Below are 12,255 nucleotides of genomic sequence, written 5' to 3'. Positions count from 1 at the left end.
ATATTAGTAATATAATTGCAAATTATTGGAAACTTCTACCTGGTCATGGCTGACGGAACAAGATCATGCTATCCCTGTAAATTAAATATAGAGTTCTGTTCAAAATCGTGCAAATTCTCTGAATTTGATGGGAAGATTCCAAAGTTTGACAAGATACACCTGAAGATCTGAGGTTACATCGAATTTTTGAGAATTCAAGATAAGAATAGTAGTCCGAAGAATCCAAATAATATGAATAAGTTTTCATGAATGATAGTTTCCATAGATCTTGTACTAATCTTGACTTCTTGCATTATTTGGCAAATAGTCATGCGTTGATTTTCCAAAGTGTTAGCCTCAACCTGACTAACAGATGGCTCATCAAAGGCGGAAGGAGGGCGACCAAGTTTGAGGGCTGTTTCTAAAGTTTTCCGGTCATGTTTGAATTCACAATACGAGCGTTTTCCAAGGTCATATGATGAGGCATCATTACCATACGTTTCTTTCATTTCCTTGATCGTCTGCATTGAACGATGGGAGAAATACATAACTTTGGGGGATTTCTATGTAGAGAAAAACAAATAACTGTGACAAGTTCCGTTGCTCTAATGCTATGAAAAGTAGGTCAGGAGCATTACTTATTGAACACTCCTCGTATCATCATATTACAAATGATCTTCACTTTTTTTAGCTTTTTATATATGTACTGATTCAACAAAAAAAATGCTTGGATCTCAGAACTTATCACAGCCGTCTGTTTTATGTCACCTCTGCTCTCTCTTAGTAAAATATATAATCACCACTTTAATATCCATGCAAATATATATATTTTTAAGTTGTTGCTTTCATCTTTGTGAAAGAGAAGATTTTAACTCTTGTATTTTCTTATCTATGACGCTGAGTAGCTGTGCTAGATATGAATAAAATATGCATGACTAACTGCATGGCAGCAATGGATGAGGCAAGTTCTCTGGTTTCTTGGTATGCATTAGTAAGAGTTGAAATGTTAGCAATCATTCTTTCATGGCTGAGTGAACAGGGGTTCATTGGTGTTGATGTGAAGTATTGTATATGTTAACAAAAGTCATACAACTCGATTTGGCAAAACCTAATGTGTGAGAGATAGCGAAGGTGAAAATCAGATGATGTGTGATGACGGATGAAATATTGAAACTTAAATAGTCACTGAGAAAACACTTTGGAATTTGGAATAAGAAGCGTGATCGAAAGTGGTGGTGTCATCTATTAATTTTTTTTTTTTTTTTTAATGCTTATAAACTTACTTATGAAAAAGCTGATCATCTATATATATAAAAGCCAAACGTCTGTGTGTATGTATGTATGTTTGTTTGTAACGCTAAAACTTTTGAAAGACGGAACCAAACTTGCAAATTTGGTATCATATTGAAGCCCCATCATCCGGATGACAAATATCGAAATTTCACGTCAAACGGACCACTAGAAGTTGGTCAACTGATCAGTTATCTTCGGGGGGGGGGGGGCCAAAAAAAACCTGTCATTATCTATATATATAAAAGACAAATGTTTGTTTGTAACGCTAAAACTTGAGATGAAAGATTCCTCTCCCCTAAGAATAAAACATATGTTCAATATCTGCTTTTGTTTTTTCATTGTTTATACGGTCCCGAGCAACGCCGGGTAGCCCTGCTAGTCTATTATATAAATCTCACCTGTCTGTTTAAATGTATGTATGTATGTATGTTTGTGTGTCTGCCTAAAACTTTCGACAGAGGTGACAGATTTTCATGACACTGGTATCATTTTGAAGCTTGACCCTTCGGGTGACAAATATAAAAAAATTGGCCAAAAACATTAATTTCATCACTCTCAACTGGGCACTTTTCTATAGGGATGGGTCGCTTTTTTCGCCGATATTTTCGAAAGTCATCCTCTCTTTTCGATTGTCTAGCCTTAATTTAAACCTACATCACTTCCGGTTTGGCAATGGACGCAATTGCAAAGACATCACTTTTTTTTTTCACATTCTTTTCTTCCTTCGTGGTACGGGTGTGAGCCTGCATGCCTACTACCACTTTTTTGATTTTTTTGCTCAACACACACCTCGAAACACTCGAGGAATGCCGGGCACCCAGGCTAGTAATAATAAAAAGGGAGAAAGTAGTTTCACTTTAAGACAAACCAAATCTGAAAGAAATTCTTCCATCAGCATTCAATGCATTGGACCCCAGACAACCAAGCCAAAAAGAAAAATAAATAAATAAATAAAACAAACCCTTTAAGAAGCTAATAGAGAAAGAAGGGCCTACAAAACTGGCTGACAAAAAGTAAATAAAATTTATCTTCTAAATTGATGAAATAGTTGACGAAAAAACTGACATTTTTATTATGACACCGTCATCAAAATGTAAGGTTGCATTTTTTTTTTTTTTTTTTTTTTAATCCTTGAAGATTGAGTTTTATTATGTGTTAAAACCTGCACAAAGAACTCCATACACAAAACAAGACCGACAAGATCCATTTAACGTTTGGATAGCTTTTATGCACAGTAAAAGTTTGGTTTAAATTTGAATGCTAAAAAGTTCGGTTTTATGTTTGGAAGGAAAGAGAAAGGAAGGAATTGAAAGACAACGGTTTTTAAGAGTACTTATTCCTTTTGCGGAGGGAATATCTTCTGTATAGTTCTTGGTGGTTTTGTAATAATCCTTAGCAGTGCAATTTTGTATTTTTGAAATGAGATGTGAATGCTTGTTATGTTGATCAAAATGTGACTAGAACAACACCAAAGAGCTGTCACACACAGAGAAATTGAAAAATCAGCCCTAGCTGAATACGTGTGGAAGAAAGGGAATAACCATTCCCCAATGTGGGATGATGTCGAAATACTAGATACAGAAGAAAGATGGCGGATCAGAAAACTTAGAGGCCTCAAATATGATAGATAATAATAATATCATTAGTCGCTCCCAGCATGGACCTAAGTTGCATTTGAACACCTCTAATTACAAAATCACAGAAAAAGAAAACATATGTGTTCATCCCAAGGTAGGTAACTTCACAATAACAAAACTGTTTTTAGAGTTGTCCCCCTTACATGTTGTTTTTTTTTGTTTTGTTTTTTTTTAATACAAAAATGTGCATGGGTATTGATCCTCTGTTTTGTAAAACACTTTTCTTTTCATTAATATTAACAATTAGTATAGATAACCCGAAAAATTGAGCCATAGAAAAACTTTTAGCAAATATCTTAGTGATCCCTGACCATTGAACCTTCTTTATGATCTACAAACAAATGGTTCGAATTCTTGTAACGCAGAGCCAATCCTCTTTTCCTTAGTAGGAAAAGAAGCATCTTCTCAACACCCGAAGAAGGTCGTAGGTTGCAACAACTGAAACGTTGTGTTAATAACACCCAAAATGAGAATAATAGTCCGATTAATCAACCTAACCCAAGTATCCTTTACAGTGTTGTCGGTTTTAACTTCAAAAGCGGATTTTTTTTTTCTCTTGACGCTGTGTCTGTCTTTTTTTTTTTTTTCTTTTTCTTGGTCCCTTTTCTTTTTTTCTATCTCTCTCAGTTCAAAAGACGTTGGCTATTTATCTCTCCCAACCGGCTCCTTCAACATACTGACTATTCATACTTTTTTTTAGGCCTGCATGCTTCCCGTTGGCCAAATTTATTTTTTACTATTTTTCGTTTTTTGATCTGAAAGTTGCATGGAGCCGATGCGAAAAGATGCCTTTGTACACTTTATATGTAACAGCCGGCGAGTCAACATCTGGTTGGTGTTTTATTTTTATTCATAGATCTCCACAAGACACAACAGGAGCAATATACCTTTTTCAATAGTAATGAAAGGTAAAAAAAAATTGAGATAAAATTATAAAGTATTAGCTGTAACTATCCAACATTACTTTTTTTTTTTTCTGTTCCTTTCATATTTTATCCTTGTCCAGGAAATCGGATGTTTTTTGATATTATACAAGCTCTCCCCTCCTCTGACCCGATGCAGCACTCACCCTAGGAAGATTAAACCAGCTTCCTCCAGATAAGGAAGTTTCATGGGAATATTAAATTCGGAAGCAACCTCCAGTTGCATGTATATCCCTGTCAGGGGAGATAACGATGTTAGGTTTTTCCAGCTCTTGCACGGAGGTGTCGACGTTCTCCTACATACAGCGTATGGTATTCATAAATGGTTACTCATGTTGCTTAACTTTGGCGATCTAATAAGAACCAGTGTGTCAGTGTGATTATGCCACAAACTCCCTCTCCAGTTTTCGCAATTCACGGGTCAACTGTCTCCAAATTCTACTTACTTACTACCCAGTTTTCTTGACCTGCCAACTTTTCTGCAGGATGAACATTCTACATAACAATACCAGCATAACTGAGTCTTTCCTGAGAATAATCTCTGTGCTGTTCAAATGTAACACTTCCAGTAGATCTGGTCCTGGATATGACCTTAAACTATATCCGATGGTAAGACCCCAGCTTTTGGGCTTTGGGGAGTGTAGAGCCACCCCTTAATTGCCATTGCTCCAGGTCCACTCTGACCCAGAGTGGTCGTACCTATTAGGGTCGTAACTATGGGTTGAATAGAAACAGACTTGAAAAAAAAAACAAATATATTCTATTAAAAAATTTTTCTTCAAAATCACTGAATTCGGCATTAAATAACCTGAAACGGGTTGATATGCCATAAAAAAAAAAAGAACCAACCAACCAATCCAGCAGATCCTTTAACCTAATGTGTTTGGTTTGATGAGATTTTACATTGCAAATCCATCTTATCATGGATCTATCATTGGCCTGCAAGTCGGATGAGAGGATTTGGTAAGGGTCCAACATTCATCGCCATATAACATGATATTCCTGACACAGCTGCTATATCTCTATGAAGCCACCTTTTGGCCATGCATGGAGCATTTTTGCTATATCTGACTGATGCAGAAACAACTAGTTTTTCCCTCTTAGAAGACAGAATGCAAAAAAGATGTAATGAAATTTTGTGTTGTCTTATAAAGAGGAGGGGTTCTTTTACTGTTCCTATATAATCTCTTATATATTTATGTGATATGTGCCTTATTCATTATCTACTGTCTGTTGGGCCGTGACTGTTAACTTAATGTTTCTTAGTGTCGCTGTGATCGTCTAGCAAAGTGTGACAATTACATGTAATACACAGATGTGACGCACCTGTTTCTTTTGGCTCATTCTTTTGAGTGGATTCGCCAATGTCTTGGGAGCTGGTTCTCTTAACAAAGACACTTTCAAGACAAACACAAGACGCTGGTTATTTTTATATATAGTATTTATTCACCTCTGGCATTTTCGTCCATCAGACTGGAGCGAATGGCAAACTTCGACTTGCTCTGTTATCTGGTTCCATCTGGAAACCATCGCCCCCCCCCCACCTCCCCGAGGAGGATTATTTTAATCGCTGAATCACTGAAGTTAAGCAACGTTGAACCTGGTCAGTATTAAATAGGTGATCATTTGGGACTTCCAGGTGTTGTATGTGCTCTCCGCTTATCCAAACATTGTTTCCAGTCGTCCTGGACTTCTCCTTGCCACTAGACTCAAACAGCACCGATTCAGGAGAGGTGTGGTTAGAGATTGTGCAACCCTTGCCTCACAATCCCATTTGTATCTGCCGCTACAGCGGGTATCCTTTGTCTTCTGAGACTGAACGGAGGCATCATTTGATTCTAATCCCTGCACCATGGGCCGGATGTTACATCGACGTAAACGGTGTGAAAATGGCATTCAAGATAAGAGCACTAGTCCAAAGAATTTAAATATGATTTTTTTTATTTATTTATAAAATATATTTTAGATTTTTTGAGATTACTTGGACTAGCATTCTCATCTTGGATCCTATCTTCTTAATGTTTCTGCCAATGTACTCTGTGACTTTTCAGGACCAACCAATAAAAATACTAAGTAATTATCAGTTCTGACTGATAGAATTCTAGAGGTTGAAGGTTTAAACATCAGTATGGACGATATTAAGAATGCAATTATGAATTACTCAAGACTTCTATCCAATTATGGCTGACAGAACGAGAGTAAGCTACCTCCATGGATTAATGAAATATTTCATTCAAAATTCTGTTCATAAAGGTTTTGGACTTGAACAAGTCACGCCTGAAGAAAGGTGATGGCTACATAAACGCATAATTTATGTAAACAAATGTTTAGAAAAAAACAACTTTTTTTCAGTTATTTATTAAATTTTATTTAGTTTTAATTTAATATATATGTATTTTTTTTTTGTATATATAGCCCGAGAACATACTGATGGTGAGCAGATCAAGTCAACGAATCAAATTGATTGATTTTGGTTTGTCCAGAAAATTGAAACCTGGTTTGGACAACAGAGCTATGATGGGAACTCCAGAGTTTGTGGGTGAGTTTTCAGTTCATTTAAAAGATTGTTGAATAATATAGCTTGACAAATATTAAACAAGTTTTCATAAGTTCTTTTTATAAAAAAAGAGGCAAAGAAAAGCATTTGATTTTTGACGAACTTTGGTCTGATATGGAACTTCACTGATGTTCAAACCCAATATGAGACGTAGCTGGCTGGCTGTTTGACCTGTATATAAATTTATTTTACTTTTTACTTTAAATACTGTCAAAATTTTCACTAAGCATTTGTTTTGAAAATAAATTTGTTTCTTGATGTTTGCATACAAGTAAAAACATATAAATCGATTCTTTTTTTCACCTTTTTATTTATTTTTTTACCTCGTTTTATCTATCTTAAAATTATATAATCTAACCCAAATTCTTTAAATGGAGAGATTTACTCGTGTTGTAATAAGAATATATATTTCTGAACTACTCTAAGTCTTGATACGCTTTCAAAATTTTTGTAAAGAACTAACCATGTGTAACATTACAAGGCAAGGTACAGGCTTTGAACTTAGATCAGCGGCAAACAGGTGTGAAGACAAAATAGAAAAAAGATATTTTCAAAAGAAACAAACAAGGTGAAAAACATTCCTGGTCTATGATGTAAATAGGTCAAAAGAATATGACCAGAAAAAATAGTATTGTTTGTAAAAAGTAGTGAGCGAGGAATAGGTCAACTGTTGACCACAGAGCTGAGATCAGATGACGTAATAAAAGTTATTTAACTTGTGTGCAGATGACGCTGAAACAGAAAAAAAAAAACAAAAAAAAACAATAAATGCCAGATCAGTATAGAAGTGGAGGGAGTTAGTCAATCAATAAAGTTTGAGACTAGTTTGTTTATTTGTGAATATATTTAACGCTGGAATAAAATTAAAAAAAAAAAAATGTTATAATCCAAAGAAAACTGTCTTTATTTCTGTCGGATCAGGAGTAATGACCCAAACCAAAAAAAAAAGAGATAAGATATTGAATTCAATATTTATTTCAATGGTGCTCAATATGAGTATTGCTTAGTAGAGCAATTAGACTGATGATTTTTCTATGCAGCTTAGTTGCCAGACATACGAGTTCTCATCAGATCACCAAAGTTAAGCAACGTTGAGCCTGGTTAGTACCAGTTGGGTGACCATTTCTAGACGCTGCATGCGGTTCTCCACTTATCTCTGCATCGTTTCCAGGCGTTCAGAAATATATATATATATATATATATATATATATATATATATATATATATATATATATACACACACACATATATATAGAAAAAGAAAGAGAGAGGAGGGTGTGGTTGGAGATTACACACCTCTTGCCAAAAAGTTTCATGTACAAGCACCCTTACATAGTCTGTCAAGACTGAAGGAGCATTTACTTACCTTACTTACCAGTAATATATTTTTATTATATAGACTATTTCCTGCTGTGTGTGTGTGTGTGTGTGTGTGTCTCTCTCTCTCTCTCTCTCTCTCTCTCTCTCTCTCTCTCTCTCTGTCCCACTTTCTTTGTGAGTGTGTGTGTGTGTCTCTCTCTCTCTCTAACTATCTTTATGAGTGTGTATGTGACTCTCTCTTTCTCTGTCCCCCTATCTTTGTGGGTGTGTGTCTCTCTCTGTGTCCCCCTATCTTTGTGGGTGTGTGTCTCTCTCTGTGTCCCCCTATCTTTGTGGGTGTGTGTCTCTCTCTGTGTCCCCCTATCTTTGTGGGTGTGTGTCTCTCTGTGTCCCCCTATCTTTGCGGGTGTGTGTCTCTCTCTCTGTGTCCCCCTATCTTGCGGGTGTGCGTCTCTCTGTGTCCCCCTATCTTTGCTGGTGTGCGTCCCTCTCTGTGTCCCCCTATCTTTGCGGGTGTGCGTCCCTCTCTGTGTCCCGCTAACTTTGCGGGTGTGCGCCCCTCTCTGGGTCCCGCTATCTTTGCGGGTGTGCGTCCCTCTCTGTGTCCCGCTATCTTTGCGGGTGTGCGTCCCTCTCTGTGTCCCGCTATCTGTGCGGGTGTGCGTCCCTCTCTGTGTCCCGCTATCTTTGCGGGTGTGCGTCCCTCTCTGTGTCCCGCTATCTTTGCGGGTGTGCGTCCCTCTCTGTGTCCCGCTATCTTTGCGGGTGTGCGTCCCTCTCTGTGTCCCGCTATCTTTGCGGGTGTGCGTCCCTCTCTGTGTCCCGCTATCTTTGCGGGTGTGCGTCCCTCTCTGTGTCCCGCTATCTTTGCGGGTGTGCGTCCCTCTCTGTGTCCCGCTATCTTTGCGGGTGTGCGTCCCTCTCTGTGTCCCGCTATCTTTGCGGGTGTGCGTCCCTCTCTGTGTCCCGCTATCTTTGCGGGTGTGCGTCCCTCTCTGTGTCCCGCTATCTTTGCGGGTGTGCGTCCCTCTCTGTGCCCCGTACGTTTGTCGGGTGTGCGTCCCTCTCTGTGCCCCCTATTTTGTCAGGTGTGCATCCCTCTCTGTGCCCACTATGTTTGCGGTTGTGTGTCCCTCTCTGTGCCACCATCTTTAGGTGTCTCTCTCTCTCTTTATCTGTAGGTGTCTATCTCTCTCTTTATCTGTAGGTGTCTATCTCTCTCTTTATCTGTAGGTGTCTCTCTCTCTTTATCTGTAGGTGTCTCTCTCTCTTTATCTGTAGGTGTCTCTCTCTCTTTATCTGTAGGTGTCTCTCTCTCTTTATCTGTAGGTGTCTCTCTCTCTTTATCTGTAGGTGTCTCTCTCTCTTTATCTATAGGTGTCTCTCTCTCTTTATCTGTAGGTGTCTCTCTCTCTTTATCTGTAGGTGTCTCTCTCTCTTTATCTGTAGGTGTCTCTCTCTCTTTATCTGTAGGTGTCTCTCTCTCTCTCTTCTGCTTTATCTGTAGGTTTCTCTCTCTCTCGCTTTATCTGTAGGTCTCTCTCTCTCTCTCTCTCTCTTTATCTGTATGTGTCTCTCTCTCTTTATCTGTAGGTGTGTCTCTCTCTCTTTATCTGTAGGTGTGTCTCTCTCTCTTTATCTGTAGGTGTGTCTCTCTCTCTTTATCTGTAGGTGTCTCTCTCTCTCTCTTTATCTGTATGTGTCTCTCTCTCTTTATCTGTAGGTGTCTCTCTCTCTTTATCTGTAGGTGTCTCTCTCTCTTTATCTGTAGGTGTCTCTCTCTCTTTATCTGTAGGTGTCTCTCTCTCTCTTTATCTGTAGGTGTCTCTCTCTCTCTCTTTATCTGTAGGTGTCTCTCTCTCTCTTTATCTGTAGGTGTCTCTCTCTCTCTCTTTATCTGTAGGTGTCTCTCTCTCTCTCTCTTTATCTGTAGGTGTCTCTCTCTCTCTCTTTATCTGTAGGTGTCTCTCTCTCTCTCTCTTTATCTGTAGGTGTCTCTCTCTCTCTCTTTATCTGTAGGTGTCTCTCTCTCTCTCTTTATCTGTAGGTGTCTCTCTCTCTTTATCTGTAGGTGTCTCTCTCTCTTTATCTGTAGGTGTCTCTCTCTCTTTATCTGTAGGTGTCTCTCTCTTTATCTGTAGGTGTCTCTCTCTCTCTCTTCTGCTTTATCTGTAGGTGTCTCTCTCTCTCGCTTTATCTGTAGGTCTCTCTCTCTCTCTCTCTTTATCTGTATGTGTCTCTCTCTCTTTATCTGTAGGTGTGTCTCTCTCTCTTTATCTGTAGGTGTGTCTCTCTCTCTTTATCTGTAGGTGTGTCTCTCTCTCTTTATCTGTAGGTGTGTCTCTCTCTCTTTATCTGTAGGTGTCTCTCTCTCTCTCTTTATCTGTATGTGTCTCTCTCTCTTTATCTGTAGGTGTCTCTCTCTCTTTATCTGTAGGTGTCTCTCTCTCTTTATCTGTAGGTGTCTCTCTCTCTTTATCTGTAGGTGTCTCTCTCTCTCTCTTTATCTGTAGGTGTCTCTCTCTCTCTCTTTATCTGTAGGTGTCTCTCTCTCTCTCTTTATCTGTAGGTGTCTCTCTCTCTCTTTATCTGTAGGTGTCTCTCTCTCTCTCTTTATCTGTAGGTGTCTCTCTCTCTCTCTTTATCTGTAGGTGTCTCTCTCTCTCTCTTTATCTGTAGGTGTCTCTCTCTCTCTCTTTATCTGTAGGTGTCTCTCTCTCTCTCTTTATCTGTAGGTGTCTCTCTCTCTCTCTTTATCTGTAGGTGTCTCTCTCTCTCTCTTTATCTGTAGGTGTCTCTCTCTCTCTCTTTATCTGTAGGTGTCTCTCTCTCTCTCTTTATCTGTAGGTGTCTCTCTCTCTCTCTTTATCTGTAGGTGTCTCTCTCTCTCTCTTTATCTGTAGGTGTCTCTCTCTCTCTCTTTATCTGTAGGTGTCTCTCTCTCTCTTATCTGTAGGTGTCTCTCTCTCTCTCTTTATCTGTAGGTGTCTCTCTCTCTCTCTTTATCTGTAGGTGTCTCTCTCTCTCTCTGTATCTGTAGGTGTCTCTCTCTCTCTCTTTATCTGTAGGTGTCTCTCTCTCTCTCTCTTTATCTGTAGGTGTCTCTCTCTCTTTATCTGTAGGTGGGTCTCTCTCTCTCTTTATCTGTAGGTGTCTCTCTCTCTCTCTTTATCTGTAGGTGTCTCTCTCTCTCTTTATCTGTAGGTGTGTCTCTCTCTCTTTATCTGTAGGTGTGTCTCTCTCTCTCTTTATCTGTAGGTGTCTCTCTCTCTCTTTTTCTGTAGGTGTCTCTCTCTCTCTTTATCTGTAAGTGTCTCTCTCTCTCTTTATCTGTAGGTGTCTCTCTCTCTCTCTTTATCTGTAGGTGTCTCTCTCTCTCTCTTTATCTGTAGGTGTCTCTCTCTCTCTTTATCTGTAGGTGTCTCTCTCTCTCTCTTTATCTGTAGGTGTCTCTCTCTCTCTCTTTATCTGTAGGTGTCTCTCTCTCTCTCTCTTTATCTGTAGGTGTCTCTCTCTCTCTCTTTATCTGTAGGTGTCTCTCTCTCTCTCTTTATCTGTAGGTGTCTCTCTCTCTCTCTCTTTATCTGTAGGTGTCCTTCTCTCTCTCTTTATCTGTAGGTGTCTCTCTCTCTCTCTTTATCTGTAGGTGTCTCTCTCTCTCTCTTTATCTGTAGGTGTCTCTCTCTCTCTCTTTATCTGTAGGTGTCTCTGTCTCTCTCTTTATCTGTAGGTGTCTCTCTCTATCTCTCTCTTTATCTGTAGGTGTCTCTCTCTATCTCTCTCTTTATCTGTAGGTCTCTCTCTCTCTCTCTCTCTTTATCTGTAGGTCTCTCTCTCTCTCTCTCTCTTTATCTGTAGGTGTCTCTCTCTCTCTCTTTATCTGTAGGTGTCTCTCTCTCTCTTTATCTGTAGGTGTCTCTCTCTCTCTCTTTATCTGTAGGTGTCTCTCTCTCTCTCTCTCTCTCTCTCTCTCTTTATCTGTAGGTGTCTCTCTCTTTATCTGTAGGTGTCTCTCTCTTTATCTGTAGGTGTCTCTCTCTCTCTTTATCTGTAGGTGTCTCTCTCTCTCTCTTTATCTGTAGGTGTCTCTCTCTCTCTCTTTATCTGTAGGTGTCTCTCTCTCTCTATCTTTATCAGTAGGTGTCTCTCTCTCTCTCTTTATCAGTAGGTGTCTCTCTCTCTCTCTCTTTATCTGTAGGTGTCTCTCTCTCTCTCTTTATCTGTAGGTGTCTCTCTCTCTCTTTATCTGTAGGTGTCTCTCTCTCTCTCTTTATCTGTAGGTGTCTCTCTCTCTCTCTCTCTCTTTATCTGTAGGTGTGTCTCTCTCTCTCTTTATCCGTAGGTGTCTCTCTCTCCCTTTATCTGTGTCTCTCTGTCTTTATCTGTAGGTGTCTCTCTCTCTCATATATATATATGTATATATAGTCATCCACATACAGTACATATATATATATATATATTTCTCTTCCCACATTTTTGGATACACACACACAAATGCATGCACTTTTTTTTTCTTTTTATTATTGTACTTGAGCGTTATATGCAG

At 38.9% G+C, this 12,255-nt stretch overlaps 1 protein-coding gene across 1 annotated transcript in view; it reads left to right on the top strand.

Moving 5' to 3' along the window:
* LOC145267797 (death-associated protein kinase 1-like) overlaps positions 1 to 12,255 on the top strand; it is a 653,913-nt gene that overhangs the window by 319,531 nt on the left and 322,127 nt on the right. The window contains exon 4 of the mRNA XM_080123326.1: positions 6,248 to 6,371. Coding sequence (XP_079979452.1) covers positions 6,248 to 6,371 — 124 coding nt within the window. The remainder of the gene's footprint in view (positions 1 to 6,247; positions 6,372 to 12,255) is intronic.

The sequence above is a fragment of the Euprymna scolopes genome, chromosome 4 (genome assembly GCF_053919585.1).
Source record: "Euprymna scolopes isolate OS-2025 chromosome 4, ASM5391958v1, whole genome shotgun sequence".
In the NCBI taxonomy this organism is placed as follows: Eukaryota; Metazoa; Mollusca; class Cephalopoda; order Sepiida; family Sepiolidae; genus Euprymna; species Euprymna scolopes.
This window is presented reverse-complemented; position numbering and strand designations above follow the sequence as displayed.